This window comes from Dermacentor andersoni, chromosome 1, assembly GCF_023375885.2.
Source record: "Dermacentor andersoni chromosome 1, qqDerAnde1_hic_scaffold, whole genome shotgun sequence".
Lineage (NCBI taxonomy): Eukaryota > Metazoa > Arthropoda > Arachnida > Ixodida > Ixodidae > Dermacentor > Dermacentor andersoni.
In genome coordinates this window covers 259,277,038-259,299,401 of record NC_092814.1, presented here as the reverse complement: position 1 = coordinate 259,299,401, position 22,364 = coordinate 259,277,038, and the positions used below count along the sequence as shown (strand labels likewise).

At 45.7% G+C, this 22,364-nt stretch overlaps 1 protein-coding gene across 3 annotated transcripts in view; it reads right to left on the bottom strand.

Moving 5' to 3' along the window:
* LOC126547836 (RAB11-binding protein RELCH homolog) overlaps positions 1 to 22,364 on the bottom strand; it is a 223,897-nt gene that overhangs the window by 130,576 nt on the left and 70,957 nt on the right. For all 3 annotated transcript variants that reach the window (XR_008609355.1, XM_050195847.2, XM_055063701.1), the window contains one exon: positions 6,193 to 6,396. Coding sequence is in view for 2 of the 3 variants with exons in the window: in XM_050195847.2 (XP_050051804.1) it covers positions 6,193 to 6,396 (204 nt within the window). In the remaining variant the exon portion in view is untranslated. The remainder of the gene's footprint in view (positions 1 to 6,192; positions 6,397 to 22,364) is intronic.

Genomic DNA, 22,364 nt, shown 5'->3' with positions numbered 1-22,364 from the left:
TAAACATGCTGTGAATAGCATTGGAGATATCGTATCTCCCTGTCTGACGCCTTTCTTTATAGGGATTTTGTTGCTTTCTTTGTGGAGGACTACGGTGGCCGTGGAGCCGCTATAGATATCTTCCAGTATTTTTACATATGGCTCATCTACACCCTGATTCCGTAATGCCTCCATGACTGCTGAGGTTTCGACTGAATCAAACGCTTTCTCGTAATCAATGAAAGCTATATATAAGGGTTGGTTATATTCTGCACATTTCTCTATCACTTGATTGATAGTGTGAATATGGTCTATTGTTGAGTAGCCTTTACGGAATCCTGCCTGGTCCTTTGGTTGACAGAAGTCTAAGGTGTTCCTGATTCTATTTGCGATTACCTTAGTAAATACTTTGTAGGCAACGGACAGTAAGCTGATCGGTCTATAATTTTTCAAGTCTTTGGCGTCCCCTTTCTTATGGATTAGGATTATGTTAGCGTTCTTCCAAGATTCCGGTACGCTCGAGGTTATGAGGCATTGCGTATACAGGGTGGCCAGTTTCTCTAGAACAATCTGACCACCATCCTTCAACAAATCTGCTGTTACCTGATCCTCCCCAGCTGCCTTCCCCCTTTGCATAGCTCCTAAGGCTTTCTTCACTTCTTCTGGCGTTACCTGTGGGATTTCGAATTCCTCTAGGCTATTCTCTCTTCCACTATCGTCGTGGGTGCCACTGGTACTGTATAAATCTCTATAGAACTCCTCAGCCACTTGAACTATCTCGTCCATATTAGTAACGATATTGCCGGCTTTGTCTCTTAACGCACACATCTGATTCTTGCCTATTCCTAGTTTCTTCTTCACTGTTTTTAGGCTTCCTCCTTTCCTGAGAGCCTGTTCAATTCTATCCATATTATAGTTCCTGATGTCCGCTGTCTTACGCTTGTTGATTAACTTAGAAAGTTCTGCCAGTTCTATTCTAGCTGTAGGATTAGAGGCTTTCATACATTGGCGTTTCTTGATCAGATCTTTCGTCTCCTGCGATAGCTTACTGGTTTCCTGTCTAACGGCGTTACCACCGACTTCTATTGCGCACTCCTTGATGATGCCCATGAGATTGTCGTTCATTGCTTCAACACTAAGGTCCTCTTCCTGAGTTAAAGCCGAATACCTGTTCTGTAGTTTGATCCGGAATTCCTCTAGTTTCCCTCTTACCGCTAACTCATTGATTGGCTTCTTGTGTACCAGTTTCTTTCGTTCCCTCCTCAAGTCTAGGCTAATTCGAGTTCTTACCATCCTGTGGTCACTGCAGCGTACCTTGCCGAGCACGTCTACATCTTGAATGATGCCAGGGTTCGCGCAGAGTATGAAGTCGATTTCATTTCTAGTCTCACCATTCGGGCTCCTCCACGTCCACTTTCGGCTAACCCGCTTGCGGAAAAAGGTATTCATTATACGCATATTATTCTGTTCTGCAAACTCTACTAATAATTCTCCTCTGCTATTCCTAGAGCCTATGCCATATTCCCCCACTGACTTGTCTCCAGCCTGCTTCTTGCCTACCCTGGCATTGAAGTCGCCCATCAGTATAGTGTATTTTGTTTTGACTTTACCCATCGCCGATTCTACGTCTTCATAAAAGCTTTCGACTTCCTGGTCATCATGACTAGATGTAGGAGCGTAGACCTGTACAACCTTCATTTTGCACCTCTTATTAAGTTTCACAACAAGACATGCCACCCTCTCGTTAATGCTATAGAATTCCTGTATGTTACCAGATATTTCCTTATTAATCAGGAATCCGACTCCTAGTTCTCGTCTCTCCGCTAAGCCCCGGTAACACAGTACATGCCCGCTTTTTAGCACTGTATATGCTTCTTTTGTCCTCCTAACCTCACTGAGTCCTATTATATCCCATTTACTACCCTCTAATTCCTCCAATAACACTGCTAGACTCGCCTCACTAGATAGCGTTCTAACGTTAAACGTTGCCAGGTTCAGATTCCAATGGCGGCCTGTCCGGAGCCAGGTATTCTTAGCACCCTCTGCAGCGTCACAGATCTGACCGCCGCCGTGGTCAGTTGCTTCGCGGCTGCTGGGGACTGAGGGCCGGGGTTCGATTGTTGTATTCATATAGGAGGTTGTGGCCAAGTACTGCACCAGGGTGGCCAATCCTGCTCTGGTGAGAGAGTGCGTTACCGGTTCTGGTCACCGGGATCAGGCCGCACTCCAGGCCTGTTTGTGCAATTTTCTCAACACACGGTTTTTTTTTTTTTTTTTTTTTTTTTGTGAAATTTATCAAGCAATAATCATATGTATACTTTTGTCATGTTTTCATGTACCTTTGCTTTTCTGCACAGTACTGCACCATGTGAAAGGAAGGCACTAATACCTTTTCCTGACGATCTAAGAGCCACATGCTCTTATTTAGCTTTGTGTCCAACGAGGTCTCTGCCACACTCTTACTGATTTCTATCCACTTTTCCTGCTGCACAATTTCCTAAGCAGACGCAAACCCCTAAATCAACTTAAGATATTTCCAGTGAAAAAAAAAAAGGGGCGATTTGGAAGTGACATGAGAATCCTGCAGCCTGATACCATGGCATTTACATATACAGCCAGAGATACACAGAACACCCTCTTGGTATTCCTGTGGACATCTCCACTCATGAAAACTTAATGGGAGTGAAGTTGCTGACCAACTATGGTGCAAAGCTCTATTACACGATAAAATATAAATAAAGTAGAATGTGCATCTATAAGAAGCAATAGAGCTGTTTTAGTTGTATTCACTTTAGTTACACTTGAAGCAACTGTGACCCACTTGATATAGCAATAGGTATTAATAAAACCTCGTTAATTAAGATTTAATGGGACTATAAAAATATCCGAATTAATCGGATGTCAAATTACAATATGTATTAAGCAATAAACAAATGTTTACTACATAAACATCACATTACTAACTAAAGAAATCCGCGACCTTCATTTCTATTTTGCACAAGATCAGTGTGGAAGCTGCAATTCTTATCTCATGACTGATGAGTGCTCAAAGCGGCATGGGCCTCGAGACATTCTTAACAATGCAGCAGTGGCACAAGACGTGTCTTTATTCAAGTAGACATGCATTTCACTACCATGCTTATGTGGCTATTATTTTGTCACCAGTGAGCTGGTTGGCAACAGATCGTCCACCGCAATGTAGCCAGTGAGTTTGACGGCAGAACTTTGCATCTTTAACAGCTTCCACAGTGTCTGTGACATAGCGTGTCTAGCAATGAATCAAAATAAAACCACTGCTCACAACAATAGTTGCAGATGAATCTGTGGTCACTATCGTCGCAATCATGGATGGCAACCATGCAGAGTAACAAGGGCAATTCGCTTCGTTCTCCACAGGTATGATTGTGATTATTCGCTAACCCGAGCTTTCCAAATGTGAACTTAAAATTTCTTTGTGTATCAAGTGCAATAGAAGCAGCACACACCGTGCATGCTTTCAGATAGAGCAAACAGATTATGTGCATTGCAGTGCACTGGAATTCACTGTCTCCACTAGTTCATGTGTAAATACTGGATGACAGTTCAACAAAGCGTGACTGTTTCTCCCACACCTAGCAAATCATGTAGTATTGTAAGAGTGAACCGATACATTTTCTTATCACTACTATGCTGATTACTTAAGACTGTTAATACAACTCGGTGCATCTTTGACACCAAGTACTGTACAACTATAATAAGCAGCTCATCTACTCATTGCCATCATGACCTCAATACAGTAGACTTCCGTCAATTCGAGTCTAGCTAATTCAGTTTTCCAGTTGATTCGATCCCAACCGAAGGTTCTGGCCAGTGCCCATACATTTCTATGGGCTGAAAATTTCATTATATCGATACTGAAATTATCCTTTGCCAGATAATTCGAACTTGGCTGGTCAGCACACATGTGCCTGAACCGAATGGTGACTCCAGTGGTGACTCCAACAGTGTTAGCATCTGTTTTGGCAGCACTTAGGGTGCAGTGAATGCGTTGAACACACATCATCTCTCGTTGAAAACACCTATTTTCAGCCTGCCCTGGGAAAATTTTAATGCGAAAGTGGTAGCTTAAAATTATTAATTACAGTATTTACTCAATTCTAACTCGCATTTCTTTTTTTGCCAGTAAATTTGTAAAAGCACATTCAAACAATGTTATTGTGGAGAATTGCATGCATTGCAGAACGAAGTAGTGAAGTGATCAGTCTAAGCATAAGCCACCATCCGGTTCGCAATTGTTACAAAGTTGATTGATAAATACAGAATATTAAACACAGTATGGACCGTATGGAGGACAACATGTTGTGGTTTTTCATATTCAGCGATAAAGTGCTGTCTGAGAGTAATGTTGATGGACATAAAGAAAATGAATTTCTATTCTGTGATGGTAAAGTTCACTGGTTTTGTCTTTTTCTTATTGCTACAATCAGAGGCATGCTACATTTATAATCAAGTGTGTGTTCGATTTCCATTTTGTTTAGGAGCTCCAAAGCCACTTTTACATAAGTTTTCTACTTTGAAGCCATAAAAAATAGGTGCGCAGTTGATTTAGGGACGTGCTATAATTGGCCAAACACTGCTAAGTGAATCAGCCATTTGTTTCAACACTTTGTTCTCTCTCGTTTAAGTCGACCAACCGGACAATTAGACACATTTTGTCAGTCTCGTCAGGGTCAAATTAACAGAAGTCAGCTATACCACCTTTCTCCTACTCTCAAACAAATATGTTCAAACTCATTTTTTCTCTCATTTTATTGACATTTGAAAATCATTACTTGAAACCACTCAATTCTTTTTATTGGCAATGTTTTTGAAAACAATTAATAGGTGATAAAATCTTGTACATTTCTCATAACATTTTTGGTTTCTTTAAACTGAGCTTTTGCACAGTAAAGATACCCCCATAGTCAAAATTAATCTGGAGACCCCCCCACTATGGCGTGCCTCATAATCAAATCGTGGTTCTGGCACGTAAAACCCCAGAATTCTATTAAATTGAGCTTCTTGTTTAGTAAATGCCATAATATTTGACATGTTGCTTTCAAAATGTATTTTTATTCTTAAATTAACCAATGCTTGAACTTGTTTATCCTGAATGCAAGCTTTTGAAATGTTTGTTTTTTCTCCACTGCTGCCATAGCCAAATATGGCTGCAGTATGTCAAAAAAATGAGTATATCGAATCAATTACACTCGTAAATCTGTAGTACTTTTTGCTTGCTCCGTACATGGAAGTCATTTTTGATGCATTTTTGAACATTTTTCATGCATGCCCATTTTTATGTTGCTTTACAATGCCTTAAAGCATTTTTGGTTGTGCTTTTGCCTGTGGTAGTGAAATGCTATTCTAATTGGCTGTGATTTGTTATGAAACACTAGTACAAGTGGCATCTCATCAGCATTGCATGAATGATGAGCACTCATCCAGATCACTGTTTCTGCCAGCTTCCCTAGCACCTTACGCATTGTCTCAAAGAAGAATGGCACAAACGAACAGGGACAAGATAGAAAACATGGACAAGCGTAGACTAGCATCAATGTCCGTGTTTTCTATCTTGTCCCTGTTTGTTTATGCCATTCTTCTTTGAGTATGGAATACCGACATGACCAACAGTTAGTACTTCTAAAATGCATTGTCTGCTCTGCAAACTACTGAAGCCTGCCAAAATGTTTCTGGTACTCACCATTAGGGTGCAGCACATCAACACCCTCATCATACAAAAGGCCAACTGCATAAATAACTAGCCTTTCTTCAAAAGAACAGACTGGTGGGCTAGTTGGTACTGCATAACTTGAGGTAAAGAGCAAAAGAGCACACAGGACACCAGAAGGGGACGAAGACTGAGTGCAAATGTGTCTTCTCCTTCCATCATCCTGCATGCTTTGTGCTTTACCTCAAATCAACCTTTCTTCTTGTGTGCTCAAACGTCCCACTTGAACATGTATTCCTAAAGGTCCGACAAGCACTTGAAAAAGGCAGGAAATGTGTTCCATACAGCTGTCAATAATTGCCTGTCACATTTACATTCCACAAGACATACGGATAGTATAATGCAAACACCACCCTGCAAGTCTAACACCACCAACACAAACAACAGTTCATGCACAAACACATGCACATACTCGCTCACTCACAATCATAAGCAATGAAAATAGCATGCAGATGATTAGCACATACTTGCTCCCAGCACTGTGGCAGAAGCTCAGCTTCAACTCGTTCAGGGCCTAAGCACTCAGCCACAGACAGCAGCCCAGCCAATATGACTCTGCGCTGTGCATCATCAGGGCGCTTCGTTAGGTTGAATAACAGATTCAGAAGGACATCACGTTGAGCAGCATCCGGATGCAAATTGATGGCTGCCAAGAGCAGGGGAACCAGCTCCTGCAAAAGTCCACAAAGTAGTCAAGAAATTATTTTAAGAAAGCATACAATAAAGCACATTAATTCAAATTTCGCAGGCATGTTGAAAAAAAATTCAACCTAAATTTGATCTAAGAAAATTCTAGGAAATATAACCACATTTAGTGGTAGATAGACAAGGGTACATATCATTATCATTATAATCATGACCGTCACTTATTTTACCTTTATCCTTTTCAGTGTCAGGTTTTTTTGGAGGTGGCACACCTCCAACATTGCATTTTTTTCTCAGATATTATACAACAAACACTAGGGTTTATTTTTGACTATGCAGAAGGGTAAAAATAACATGGATAAAGGAAAATGCTTTCTCGGTATGGCCCTCACATTCCTATCCGATGTCAGCAACACAGTGGGACAGAAAAGCAAAAACATACCAGTACGTCAGTGACACTGAAAGGATTAGTTTCTTCCGAAGGGGTATCACATGAGGAGGAGGAGGAAGAAGAAAAAACTTTATTTTGAACAAGGAATTTGGGACCTCCCAGGCACCCTGGGTCTCTGCATGACCCCACTGCACTCAAGCGTTCATGTTTAACACATCCATGACGCTGGCAGCTCAGCTGGCGGCGATCTTCTGCCTTGCCGGGTCTGTGAAGCGTAGCGAGATCTCCCAGTCCTCCCAAGTTTGGAGTGGCACCAGCCCACTGGGGGGAGGAGAAGCTGGGCAGGCCAGGACTATATGGGTGAGGTTTGCTTTCGGCGCATTGCACAGAGGGGAAGAAGGTGGGATGGGTCGGTAGTGGGAGAGGAGGGATGGAGTAGGTAGGGTGCGCATTTGCAGACGGCGCCATAAGTGTTGTTCCTTGGTAGTGAGGGAAGAGTGGGGGGGGGGGGGGGGGGGGGGTATACTTGCCTCTCGGCATGAGCATTCGTAATGAGGTCAGCGAAAGTACACGCACGCTCCCTTGAGAAACCCCCCATGAGGTCCGCCTGTGCCTGGTTTTTTTGACCCTCAGGCTAAAGAATCGGTGGCCTCACTGCCGGTGTTTTCCCGAGTGCCCGGGCACCCAGATGAGCTCAGCGCTGCGGTAGAAGGGAGGGTTCTGGGTCAGTATGAGGAAGGTGGCAGGGTGAACTCTGCCCCTAGCATAATTTGGCAGTGCAGCTTTAGAATCACTCAGTATGTAGGTAGCACTGGAGCTGCCGAGCCCAAACATTACAGCAATCTCTTCCGTTTCGTCTGGGTCTGTTGCCTGGGGTAATTCCTTTATTAACGGAGGGGCGTTCGGTGTGTAAGCAATCGTTGTGGCTCCGTGCTGATCACATGCAGCATCTACCCATGTTGCATTCTGTTCATCGCCATACCATTTAGGAAGGGCTGCTGCTCTGGCTTTTTGTCGCTCGGGGTTTTGGTCGGGGCGCATGTTATGAGGGAGCAGTCGAATGTTTAGCGTTTGACGAATTGCCATGGGTAGCGCTTTCAGGGAGTCATGATTAGCAGGAATGCAAATTTAGAGTTTATAAAGTATATGTCTTCCGGTAGGGGTGCTGGCTAGTTGGAGATATTGTGCCTGTAGGTGTGCTTCGCTTAGTTCTTGTATGGTGTTATGCACACCTAACTCCGCCAGGCATTCGTTTAGTGGTGTTTTTGGGCAGACGGAGCACTGCCTTGGTAGCTTTCCCATTATAGAATTTATTGTTTGGGTTTCAGTTACATTGAGGTTGAGGTAGGGGGTAGAATACAATACTCTACTCTTGGTAAACGCCTATACCACGTTTAGAGTATCTGCTTCACGCAGGCCATGAGCTTTATTTGTTACTCTGTGTATTAGCTGCATGGTGGCTGCTAGTGTGCTCTTTAAACGTTTGATTGTTTCAGTGTTTCTGCCATCTTGTTGCAGGTAGAGGCCCAGGATTCGAATGGTGTGGACCGGTGCGACCTCCCTATTCTGCACGTAGATTCTCATAGGAGTATGATACATTTTACCCTTTGGTGGAATCAAGAAAAGTTCAGATTTTCAGATCAAGAGTTCAGATTCAGAAGAAAAGGTGAGGCCTACCTTGGTGACCTCGTCCTGTATTACCATTGCGGCTGTTTGCAGTGTTTTTTCGGTTTGGGCGTCTGATGCATATGTAGTCCACAGGGTGATATCATCCGCATACAGGGTATGGTCAAGATGGGGAATTTGCTATAGCTTCCGTGCGAGCGGAATAAGTACTGCATTAAAGAGGAAAGGGGACAGCATGGAGCCTTGCGGTGTGCCTACGTTCGCTAGAGCGTCGCGGTTTGTAAGAAGGTTGTCTACGCACATGCTGGCTGTTTGGCTTTGCAGGAAAGCCCTTATGTAGTTGTATGCTCATTGGCCAACGCCTAGGTCTAACATGGCTTTTAGGATGGCATTGTGGGTGACGTCGAAGGCATTCTTGAGGTCAATCGCCAGTACCGCTTTGGTGTGCGTAGGTATGAGTGGGTCCAGAATAGCTGTCGTTAGTTGAAGCATGGCATCCTGCGTAGATAGGCCAGATCGGAATCCAATCGTTGAGTGTGGGTATTGACCGGTGTCTTCCATGAGGCCGTGCAGTCTAGTTAGGATAACTTGCTCAAAGAGTTTGCCTAGGCTAGAGGTAAGGGAGATGGCGCACATATTTTCTGGTGTAACTGATTCGTGAGGTTTAGGCATTAGAATAACCCTTCCATGCGTCCACTCCTCTGGCAGTGTGCCTCTGTCAATGCTTGTTGATACTGGTAAGTTCTCACAGGGAATTGTTATCGAGGTTCCTATGAGCGGCGTTTGTCATGCGATCTTGGCCTGGCATGGTGTTGCGGAGTCTATGAAGTGCTGCTCGGACTTATTGTATAGTTAAGTCCCTGTCCAGCTCAGTATTTGGTGGGCCGGTGAACTCTGGTAAGGGATTCGAGGGGCCCGGCGAGGTGTGTAGGCTCTTGAGTGTCTTTAGTAGCGCCTGCGTGTCGTATTTATGGTTGTGTGTTAGTCGAGCTACGATATTTCTAGTGTGTTGTTTACTTTTCATGGGATCAATTAGATGTTTTAAAAGGTGCCATGCTCTAGCGGTACTGCGATTGCCTCTGAGACCTTCACATATCTGCTGCCAATTCTGTCTACTAAGTTGTTGGCTATAATCCTGAATTTGCTTTGCAAGCTCAGATATCTTGTTTTGGAGCTTCTTATTGCATTTTTGCTGAACATATCGTTTCATGAGACTTTCATGTGCTTCTATCATATGGGCCAGTTTTGAGTCCATAACTGGAAATTGTTGTTCTGGGCTATATTCCTTGGTACACGCCGCTTGGTCCTCGAGGACCTGTGCTGTCCAGGTTCGCGCATCCACCGGCCCAGTTTGTCAATTTGTTTCCCGTTGTTTTCTAAATTTATCCTGGTTGATTAGCTTATGCTTTATTTTCGTTCGAGACGCTTCGGGACCTGAGACTTTAACTTCGATAATATAGTGGTCACTGCCTAAAGTATGTGTTGTTCTATTCCATTCCAGATTGTTGATGCATCTGCCCATCGTGAGGTCTGGACTTGTGTCCATCATTCCTGGTGTACCTTGTCTGGTGGGGCATCGAAATCATTGTACACTGCGAGCTGAGACTGTTGAGTCTGTGTCATCAAAACCTCCTTTCTGCCGGAAGTTTTCTGGTATCCCCAGTCCATGTGTGCGCAGTTAATGTCTCCGGGCACTATGATTGGTGTTTTATTTGCTGCTGCGGTTATTTGCACTATTAGGTTAGCATAGCGCGTTGCTGGCATACTCAGTGGATTATAGATATTGGTGATGAGTAAGGAATCCTGTTGAATGTCGACTGCGATTACTTCAAGGACTACATTTTGGACTTTGTGTGGGAATGTAAGTTGTGTGTGCCTTATGAATCGCTTGATAAAGGTGGACACAACTGGAGCACTATCATTTGGTGAGTGATAAGCAGTATATCCCAGAAGTGACATACTAATTTTAAGGTCCTGTAGCAGAATTAAGTCTGGTGGGTGTTCCTCATTTAGTACGAGTTGGATTAGCACTTCTCGTTTATGACGTATGCTGCAACAACAGTTCTAATGCCAGAGTTTTAAAAGGGGAGGAGTAGTCATTGATTTAGATTAATCACCTGCCATATTGCACGCCAGAAGTTTTGGAAGTGGAGGGGGGGTGATTTGGGGTAGGGGTGCCACCTGCATTTCGTTGGTTGCCTCCGCCACCATTAAGCTCATCTGTGTGCTGAGCTGGGTACAGAAGGGATCTAGTTTGTTCTCTAAAATTTCAAAGCGTTTGTCAATGAGGCAGTCGATGCGAGTTTCGAGTGTTGGAAATCGAGCTTCGAGTGTTTGGAGGCGATTTCCTAGGAATTGCCGAAATTGATCGCACATCTGCTGTTCGAAGTCTGCTAGTTTCACTGTTAAGTTTGCCTCAAATTTGGCTTCAAACTAAGCCTCCATCTCAGCTGTTTTGTTTGATGGTTTCATGCTCAGCTATTTTGTCTGACAATGGAGGAACTTTTTTTTTTTTTTTTTTTTGTTGGTGGGGTGGAGGTTGAGGTTTCTGCAGGACATGAGCTCTGAGTTTCTAGCGGTAAGGGGTGACCAGGAAGTGGGTGTGAGGGCTGGGTGATGGTTTGGGTAATGGGTGAGGCGTTGGGTTGGGTGATGGCCTGTTGTAAGCATTTTACCTCCTCTCGAAGGAAGGCCAACTCCTCGTCCCGGGGGTCTGATTTGCAGGCGATTTGTTCTGCCCATGTGAGCTCCTCGGGGGCCTTTGTGGGGGCTGATGGATTCAACTTTGGGAAATCTTCTGGGTGTAGCTGCCGTCTTCCGGTTTTGCCCTCGTTAACTGAAGGCCCCATTGTTTGTTGTCGCTGTGTTGCTTTGCACTATCCTGTTCCTGTAAGGTGCTCTCCGCCACACAGGATGCATCGGGGCATGCACAGACGTATTCTGTCATTGCCGAGATCTTCGCAGCATCTTGGACATCTCGGTATTTTCTATTGTGAGCACACATCATGTCTGTGTCCTGGGGCACGACAGTTCGTGAAGGCCTCTGGTCGCACCCTATATGGCATGCACAGGTGCACTCCCCCATAGTAAATAATTCTACAGGGGATGGGTCCCTGAGCAAAGGTGGTAAGGATGGACTTGGACTTGCCCATGCGTCTAGCTAGTAAGATGCCTGTTCCTGGATTTCTCGCTTGCAGATCTTGTAGAAGCTCTTCTTCCGTTTCATTTCGAAAAGCATTGGAAATCACGGCTCCCACTGTGTCCACTGCAGGGACTCTGTACGCTGCCACCCCGTACGCTTTTGCGTTCAGGGTAATGCTTCTGATTTTGACCAGGTTAAGGGCTACTTCCTGGTTAGTGGTGGCCACTGTGCACGGGTTGTTAGATGGGTGCACACGTAGTTGCACTTCTGCTCCTATCGCTATCTTCGTCGCTTCACAGAGGCAGCGGAGCAGCAGCTGCGGCCGTATTTTGGGTAAGAAGAGGCGTCCCTGCGAGTGGAAAACTATTCTTAATCACATGCTGCGGCAGTGGAGCCATTTGACGACTTCTGCACAGGACTTGCTGCGTTGCACGCATCTGCGCCGGGTCCGGGCAGTACCTCGGATGCCACGTCAACGCGGGGAGCGTTGCGGTGCGTCCCTCACATGTGTTGTTTTCCACGTACCCCATTCGTATCCTCCCTTGGGGATTTTGACTGGGACTTGTAGTTCCTTCGACTTGTACTTCCATCATTCTGGGCTCTTGGTGTTTCACCGTGCTATAGGTCTCGCGCCTGGCTTGGCACAGCCTGTACGGCATGTCAGTCTTCTCTGGCTGATAAATAGGGTTTGCTCGGCGATAGGGTCACCAAACTTGCAAAGTGGCCTCCACGCACCTTCCGGTAGCTGTACGACAAGACTGGTGAAACTAGGTGATGATTTACTAAAGCGGCAGCATCGGTTTTACGGAGCCTATGTGGCATGCATCCGCTCCGGCTGGCCGTTGACGCATTCCCCGTATTTCATGAGGGAGCATGATCCACAAAGTACAGCACTTGCTCACTAACCTAAAGAATAATGCATGACAAATGAAGAAAAAAGACAATTCAGAAGCAGCATGGTACAAAAGTTGTAAAATTTATTAATAAATTGTTCGGTAAGTGTAATCAAACAGGAAGGGGATGACAATGCAATTAGTTATCACACACACACACACACACACACACACACACAGAAAAAAAGCAGGGTACAAATAGCAACCAATATCAGGAAAAAAAAGCAAACACCACCTTAAAGCAAACAAGAAATTAGGATTGGAAACAATTAATCATCAAAGCGCACAGCTAATCCCTTTATAAATATTAAGGGATTGCATTCAGCGACAATTTGGTTGTATATTCGATTCTGCTACGGTATTGGGCAAAAGATATGTTGCTAAATGCATTGGTAACACCATGGATACGTTGAATTCTCAGGGAATTGAAAAGGTTCCAAGAACTGCGCACCAAAGGGAAAACAAGAGTACCAGGTAAATTTTGAATAACATAATATACCTTGCAGAATAGGCAGAGTTGCACAATTCTACAATGCTAAAGGAGGGAGACTGAGGAAAGATTTGATGATAGTAACACTGTGGTCGTTATCACAGTTAGAGGACATAAATCCAGCTGTTCAATTTCATATTAACAAGAGAGTGTTACTAAGGCAACTCTGGTGTGAATTCCAAATTGCTGCTGCGTATTCAAGCTTTGTCCGAACAAACATTTCTTAAACTGTTCGCCATATGGAGGGAAAGGGCAATGAGAGATTCCTTCTGATGAAGCCATGTGACCTTGAAGCCCCCAATGCAACTGTTGATGTGCTGGGACCAGGTTGGTTTGTTCGTGACACGAACGCCATGATACCGATATTCTGCCACATGTGATAAGGATGTCGAGTACAATGAGTACGAGTGGAGGAAGTTAGTACGTTTGCGGGACACATGCATGAATTTACATTTCGGAACATTTAGCTTCATCATCCACTGCATGTGCCAGTTTTCTATTAAAATCATTTTGTAGTTGTAGTTGGTTCTCATTAACGTTGCTAGACTAGCTTCAGTTGTAAAACTCCCCGCCCGCGCGCTTACAGGCGCTGTCGCCACTTCTGTGACAGCCGCCAGGTGGCAACGCTGTTCCATCGGGCTCCACTGCAGGCGCCTCGTCACAGCCTTGAGTCATACTTGAGCTCGTATGGACGGGCAGTTTGCGCGTGTTTCACGCTCGCTGGCGTTCTTCCTTGTCCGAATTAGTGATACCACGAGAAAGCGGTATCCACCTACAGCAATAAGATTTATCGCGCCAGTTCGCTAAAACTGAAAGAAGGGTAAACTGCACGAAAGGAAGAAACGCATACAGTGAAGCGCAGAAGCTGCGTTTCTAAATGTCGTCTGTTTCTTCCTGTCGTCTTAACGTTCCGCGCAGTTTAGGCTCACGAGCCTGAATATCTGGCCAAAGTGCGTGATTGTAGGATGATCTTCATCCCCACCGAAGCTTCTCACCACGCCAAAGAAGCGCTACAAAAAGAAAGATGAGGTCGGTCTTTGTACACACAAGCCACAAAAAAAAAAAAAAAGAAAGAAAGTCGGTTTTTCATTCTGGGAAGATGCTTAATCAGCGAAGCTGAAACGTGCGGCCACTGTGTTTATCACTGGGTTAATCCCGAGGGTTCATTAAGGTAGTTCTCAGTTATGAGGTTACACACACAATCGGCTGAGACGGAGAGAACGACGTCACTGACGGTAGGCCCGCAGTCCGCAGTTGTCGCTTGCGTTCGATATCTCGAGTTTGCTCGGCGGCGTGGTTAGCAGCCTTCGCCTGCAATTTGCCGCTTGTGATTTTTCGAAATAAAATTTCTTCAAAATTAAATCTTTCCGTTACGTAAGACCATGAGTGGCTCATACTCCCTTAAGCAATGGCTCGGCCTCCCCATTACGCGGCCTCCCCATTACGACGACAGAAGTGAAGTGAAATTCTACGCTGGAAAGATGAACGGCCACGCAGCCAGCTGTGGAAGACGACGACCAACGCGGGAGCAGTGGCACGAGCGCGTGCCGCGGATTTCGCAGAGTTCCTGGTCGGCACGAGGAATCTCTGTTTCACGCCGAGCGAAGCGTCGCATTGCTGGGAGCACAGAAAAAGAGGTGCGTCGAACTGTCGACATCGTTCCGATAGCGGTTTATGCAGCCAGGTACGCAGCACGTCGGCATCGTCTGCTGATATTCTTAAGAAACTCGGCGAAGGCTACAGTTCCACGGATGACATGCTTGCTGAAATTCGCCGTCAACAACGAACCACAGAATACACCAACGCTGCACCGCGTGCTTAGTCCGGCCCGCCCGCGTAGCCAGCTAGTGAGGAAGTGAAGCCGGGCGCGACTGCAGCGCCACGGAGGCGCGGGCGGGTGGCGGTTCCGCGCAACGCCACCAAGTTTTAAAACTGAAGCTAGTCTAGTAACGTTGGTTCTCATAGCTATTTATGTGATGATAGAGGTCACAATCATCAACGAAAATATGAAGAGACGACAAAATTTTAATGGGTAAGTCATTAAAGGCCAACTGCAACGAAATTTTCGACCCATAGAAAGCCTAGTTTCAGATAGTTTAGACATGCAGTAGCCTCTGTGCAAAATCTTACACTTGAAATGCAGCTCAATCAGTCACAAAGAGCTTGCAAAAATCGATGTTTTTCATATTGAAACAGAAAAAGAATGACGCCATTATCGCCCGGCGGAAGTGACGTACAGTGAAGAATGTGGAGAACCAGCGCCCGTGCTGTCTACGTTCCTTGCTTGTATTCCGTTCCAGTGTATCAGTAGTGAACAGGTCCTGCACGTCTGCTTGTCAGAGTTAGTATACTTTCTTAGCTGCTTCGTGCACTGTGACAAGGCTGTTGCGCGCCCGCTATGTTCTTTTAATGCGATGTATTCTCCGAGTCCAGCCAGTTTTCTCTATCTGGCAGTCTATGTTCACCAACAGGGCCTTGATGCATTCTGCCTCTGCTCAAAGAAGAGCATATTGGAGTGGCCAAGCTAAAAGTGCAGTATAGCCCAATTTAACACAAACGCGATCCATGCATGGAGCAGTTACGCTAAATCAGCAAAAATTGGACGCTCTACAGTCTTGTGTGGCTGGCGCAGGAATAGAACGTCCTATCTCACGCCACCCGCAGCAACTGAAACAGAGTGCACCGTGCACTAGCTTGGCTGACCAGCAGCATGCTGTTCGGGTTCACTAAAGCGATCGTGCTACGTTCGTGCCTTCGACAAAAAAATTAAGTGCTCACTTGCTGCACACTTGTGCGCTAGCACTGCCACAATACCTGATCAATATCTGGTCACGTTTAAAGCACAGGATAAAATTTTAGCGCTCTTATCGTCTCTGGCATTACGTATCCGACTCCACCAGCCGCTGCCTGGCACGTTGGAAGTGCCGGAGTTGTCGACCGATCTAGGGAGTTTACATGCAAGCAAAAGTTCTGTTTACAAGTAGGTCCCTAGACTGATCAGACAACTATCACCATCTGTAGTGAAGGATGATAAGTAGCTGAGACTTGGCACGGCTGGACTAGAGGGGCTCGGTGCTAAGCATGCATAAACTCATGGCCAGACAGGCCAAACTGCGGCCGTGATAAATATTCACCCATTTTGCTGTGGCAGCATTGAATTGCTGCATGGCTTGTCGCTGCACCTACACCGTGGCCGCCGCATTGTGTTCTTCTTCATGACAAATGCAGCATGCGGTTCCTGGTCCTTTTCTGGCACTATGTCAGAAAGGATTTCCTTCGTCTGCTTCGATGCGTTCGATGTGGTGACGCACGAAACATGATGATGTACTACCGGAATTGATCGCTAGGGAATATTGCCCTTGAATACAACCTACCTTTGAACGTTACCTTTGGTTTTCGGATGCCATCGTAGCATAGAGTCAACTCGAGAAAGCGTTTAGATCTTATGGGTAAGTGACTGTGCTGTTGAAGTGCAGCTTCGTCTACTGCAGTTTACATGCTTTGTGTACATTGGCTGGTGCGCGTTGCACTTCCCTGCCCTGCCATGGTGCACACTTGCGCTTGGAAAGCTGGGACAGGAAAGATGCATTCAACCTTCCTCTACTCAGCATTGTGTTCTGCACAGCCATTGCTCGTGATAGACTACGTATTCAAGCGCCTAACGGCCACGCAACACATCGGAATTCTCGCAAGAGCTCAAATCCCAAGCGCAACAGGGACAACGCATGCCGAGAGAGACGCCCGTCAACTCACAAATGACGAGCGAGCAATGCACCTGGCTGCCTCGGCGCAACCTGGCGCAACTGAGAGATCAACAGTTGCGTACCGTCCCTCAATATGTGCTATATCAGCATCACTACCGCTTTGTCGCCAGGTGCATGCGTCGTCTGCACAGGCGCTATTTAATAGCTGCTAAAAACAAAATTATGCGATTCCCAGCCCTGCAGTTTTGCCAAGATTACTTTGAGAGTATACGCTAGACATTTATAGTCAATTAAGCCCAAGTGAAATTTCGTTGAAGTTGGCCTTTAATGAAGATAAGAAAAAGCAGAGGACCAAATATAGATCCCTGAGGGACACCGGGTGATACTATTGTTGCTGAAGAATGCTGGCCTTCTATAACAGTGAATTGCAATCGATCTGTTAAGAAGCACTTTATCGATGATAAGGTTAGCAGATCAAGGTTAAGGCAAACAATTTTGATGAAAATTGGCACAAATGTTTAGAATGTCTCCCTGACGCCCCCATAAGTTTCAGAGTGATACCTTGAGCACATCTAATTGAGCAGAATTTTTGTCCCTTTAACTTTCTGGAGGGCCTGGGAAGCTTAAAAAACACAATGGAAGGCTCGTTGGGTATTGATAGCATAGCTAAATGCATGCTGAAGGTCTTGACAGCCTTGCTTTTTTCTTTTTTTAACAACAAAAATTTTTGGAGTGTCATTTTTTATGTTACTTTCGCATCAAGCACACTTTCGGGGTGAATGAATAGCCACATTATAAAAAGTCAAGATAAAGAAGTGAGACTATCACGACCTGCACTGCAGCCCAAGGAACATGACAAAAAAGTGTCAAAATAGGCTAAACGGTAACAAAGAAATCAGCTGCAGAAACTGAGCAGAAGGGCGAAAAAAGAGTTTTGAGAAAGCGGCTCCCAAAGTTTCACCTTCTCTCAGTTCTATAAAAGGCAGAAAATTTCTAGTCTTTGGAGTGTTTTCAGATGTGGGGCTTCTTGGACATGTGGCCTCTGGTCTGGTGTGCCTTTGTTCACCCCCCTCTCTTCTTCATCTTCTGTATATGGCATTCTTTGCTGCTGCTCTACAAAAAGCATGGTTCCTGGGTTTCAAAAGAAGCGAGGTGCAAAACTCAGTGTGAGCATGAATATAGTTCCAGTGTTGTACCTGCAGACTGCTTCATTGATAACAGTCTCCAGCGCAATTAGTGAGGTGCTCTTCTTTTTTTTTTTTTTTTTTTTGAGAATTGACCATGTTACTGAATGAAGGCTTTCAGCAGCCTTCTGAGTCATCTTTCCAGGAATATGGCTGCAGAACTTGGTATCAGAGAGCTGTTGATAGATACACTGCTGCTAGGTGCTTTCCAGCTTGTACTTTCTTGTATGATGCCTCACTTCTGCAGCCAGGTGTCTGTGCCAGCCCAAGGGGCCCAGTGAACAGAGCTCATGATGAGATATTATTTTTCAAGGGGTGGTATCATAGATATTGAGACAAACAAAGGAACTATTTACAATCTATTTACAAGAGCAGTGCAGCCAGAGACCAAGATGGAAACCAGTTCATGCCAAACCCAGATGCCCGTCTTCATCTTAATTTGCGCCATGTCTCTTAACGTTTGTATCGTAACACAACACCCCAGCAGCAAGAGCGCTGTCCCGGTGCCATCAGATATCGGTAGCAAGCAGAGAGTTGTAGGGCTTGAGCCTGGCGATGTGGACAATACCACTGGCGTTCATAGCGGAGGACGTTGCAAGGCTGGCTAGAATGATTTCGTAGGTGACATCAGTAACTTGACGAATCACGTAATACGGGTCTTCATAACAAGAGAGAAGCTTCTTGCAAAGGCCTACTTGACGGGAAAGTGGCAAAAGCAGCACTAAGGTGCCCTGCAAAAAGTGCACTTCATGGTGACAGAGGTCGTAGCGAAGCTTCTGGTTCTCTTGTGACACTGATAGGAGAGCATGTGCAAACTGTCGAGCTTGGTCGGCATGAGCGATGGCATCACGGGCATATTTACTTGTTGAGGTCGTAATCGGTGGTAACAAGGTGTCTACTGGTAGCGTGGGTTCACGGCCATACAAGAGGCAGAACGTAGAATAGCCAGCAGTGTCAAGGTGAGAATAATTATAGGCGAAGGTAATGTAAGGCAGAGCAAGGTCCCAATTGCAGTGATCAGCTGAAACATATTTTGCCAGCATATCTGTACGGGTCCAATTCAATCGCTCGGTCAGGCCGTTGGTTTATGGATGGTAGCAGGTAATAAGCTGATGCTGGATAGAGCAGACACGCATGATGTCAGCAATGGCCTTGGACAAGGTACGGCTTCGGTCTGTGAGCAGTTGACATGGAGCTCCATGCACCAAGATGATGTCGTGTAGCAGGCAATGTGCCACATCAGCTGCACACCTGGTTGAAAGAGAGCGCATGATGGCATATCTGGTCGCGTAGTCAACAGCGATAGCAACCGACTTGTTCCCCGACGTAGACACCAGAAAAGGGCGCAGGAGGTCCAAGCTGAGACGACCGCATAGCTCTACCGGGATTTCAAGTGGCTGCAGGTAACCAGCGGGAAGCAGGGATGGCTTCTCGTGGCATTGACATGGCTCACAAGCTGCGACGTAACGCCGCACAGAACGTGCAAAACCAGGCTAGAAGAAGCGGTGGCGTACTCTGTCATAGGTTCGAGACACGCCGAGATGTACAGTGATGAGCGCGTTGTGAAGTTCCTTTAGAACGGTCAAACGGAGGCACCTTGGAATGACAAGAAAGAGATCGGGGCCTTCTGAATGAACACTACAATGGTACAAAAAACCATCCTGGAGAACGAAGACGCGTAAGGAAGCGTCGTCGGGCGCCGAGTCAAACGACCAATGACCGCTTTGAGTGAGACCTCACAACATTGCTCGTCAGTGTTACAGAGGAGCTGTGACACGGAGAAAACACAAGAAACCTTCTCCACACCAGGAGTGTCAGAGCTGTTGACAGGGTAACACAACAAATTATCTGTGTCTTAGTGCAGGCGTCCGGACTTGTGAATCACAGAGTATGAAAACTCTTGGAGTCTCAAAGCCCAACCAAGCCGGCCCGTGGAATCCTTTAGGGAGGAAAGCCAGCAGAGAGCATGACGGTCAGTTACTATGGAAAAAAGAGGGCCGTGAAGGTAAGGACAGAGCTTGGCAACCGCCCAGACAACAGCAAGGCATTCTCATTCCGTAATAGAATAGTTGCGCTCTGATGGTGAGAAGAGGTGGCTGGCATAAGAGATAACGCAATTGTGGCCATGCTGACGCTGGGCTGGTACGGCACCTACACCTTGACCACTGGCATCCGTATGCAATTCTGTTGGGGCATTAGGGTCGAAGTGGGTGAGGATAGGTGGTGAGGTCAAATGCGTCATGAGAGGGGAGAAGGCGGCAGAATGTGGAGGTCCCGATGAGAAGGATATGTCTTTCTTCAAAAGGTCAGTGAGAGGCCGAGCAATAGCGGCAAAATCTTGCAAAGCGGCGGAAGTAAGACTACAGACCAACAAAACTGTGAACACCTGTGGCTGACTTCGGAACTGGAAAGTCTTGCACGGCACGAATTTTGTCTGGGTAAGGTTGTACTCCAGAAGCGTTGACAAGAAGGCCCGAAACTGTAATTTGGCAGCGGCCAAAACGACATTTCGATGGGTTGAATTGCAGCCTGGCCTTACGAAAAACATCAAGTATGGTTGAGAGACATTCAATGTGAGTATCGAATGTTGGTGAAAATACAATAATGTTGTCGAGGTAGCACAGGCATGTGGACCATTTGAAACCCTGAAGCATAAAGTCCATCGTATGCTCAAAAGTGGCCAGCGCGTTACATAATCCAAAGGGCACAACTTTGAACTGGAAAAGACCATCGGGTGTTATAAATGCGGTCTTTTCTCTGTCCTGATTTCTGAAGTGAAGGCGCTAAAAAGACGGAGGACAAAGAAGAAACACACACACACAGGGCGCCACTTCCAACAATGTTTATTCAGAAAAAAACGCCACTGATTTATACTAGGAGCGTAATCACAGTTTCTCAGGGCGCATTCGCGTTTAGGTAGAACAGTTCTTTGCGTGACAGTGATATGGATGCAACACTTACGCAGTTATCAGCTGCTTCAATGATTCTTTTGGCCTCAATTATTAATCTAACCCATTTGTCACGGCTTCTGGCGACCACAGCGCAGGCGTGGAAGTCTGGCTTACATCTGCAATTTCTACAATGAATTGCCAAGTGGCCCTCCCTCCCATTGTTCACTTTGTTATTGTGTTGCCTCAGCCTGTCATTCAGGCACTGCTCTGTTTGGCCCACGTACTTTTTACCACAATCTAAAGGAATCTCATAAACAACTCCTGCCTGACATTCTACGTATTTGTTATCGTGTTTAGTAGCACAGGCCGGTGCCTTGCGGGAATAAGGGTTGGTCATTCGACAGAGTTTAGAGAGCTTGCACGGGGCAGAAAACACGACATTTACGTTAGCTCGCTTTGCAATCTTTTTCAAATTATGTGACATGCGGTGTATGTAGGGTATGACAGCAACTTTTTCTTTTTCGCGGGGTGGCTCCTGGTCCGGTTGGCGGATTCGCGACTTCTTCAGGATTGTTTCCGCTACGGACACTAAAACAGGTTGTGGGTAGCCTGCCTCTTCCAGGCGGTCAATCTGCTTAAGAAAACTCGCCGCAGCTCGATGTGGACAGGACTTCTTAAAAACGTTCAGCAGGCACATGTTGGCGATGCTGCGTTTAACTAGCTTAGAGTGAGAGGAACTAAAAGGCAGCAGAGGTTTAGTAGCCCGAGGTTCATACTGCCAACAGACGTGGTTACTTGCTAAAAACAATCTAAGATCTAAAAACCTGATGGAGGAATCTACCGAAAGTTCGTGGGTCACTTCAATGGGGGATAAAGTCTGCCTGAAGGTTGTCAATGTTTGACTAACGACCAAGTCGGTGTCACTGCAATTTTTATCTACCAAGATTAGGAAGTCGTCAACAAATCTAAAAACTTTGACTACGCTACTACCCTCGAGACTGCTAGAAATGGTTCTGCCAGCGCGAGCTAAAAATAAGTCACTCAGAATCGGAGCTAAACACGACCCTATGCAGACGCCGCTCTTTTGCAGGTACAAACGACTGTCCCATTCAATATAGGTGGAAGCCAGGTAATGTTCTAGCATAGCCAAGAATTTGTCTTCCGGAATACCAGTTTCGTTCTGAAAAGCCAGGGAGCCGAAACTGTCAATGCCTTCCTGGACGCACTGAAGCAATTCTGCTTTTGGCATGCTATAATATAGATCTTTCAGATCTACAGAAAAGGCCTCTAATTCTGCTTTTGTCTGTCTTGACAAGTACTCGACTACTTGTGCAGAGTCCTTTACCAGGTAAGGGTCGTCTACTGTTAGAAGCTTCAGCCTTTCTAACAGAAACGCAGCTAAACATTTCTGCCACGTATTGCGCTCCGACACAATTACCCTTAGAGGGCAGTTATCTTTATGGGTCTTGGCGCTGAAGAAGACCTCAAGAGTGCTCACTTTGCTATTCCTAATGTCCCTAGCTAATTTTGACAGGTTCATTTTCTCGCACAGCTTCTTCGCTTCACATTTCAACTTATTGAGCGATACGTTGTGGTGACAATGAAAAACAGAATTTAAGGCTTCCAACGCTTTCACCTTGTAAGTCTCTCGTGGAAAGATGGCAAAGCCGCCT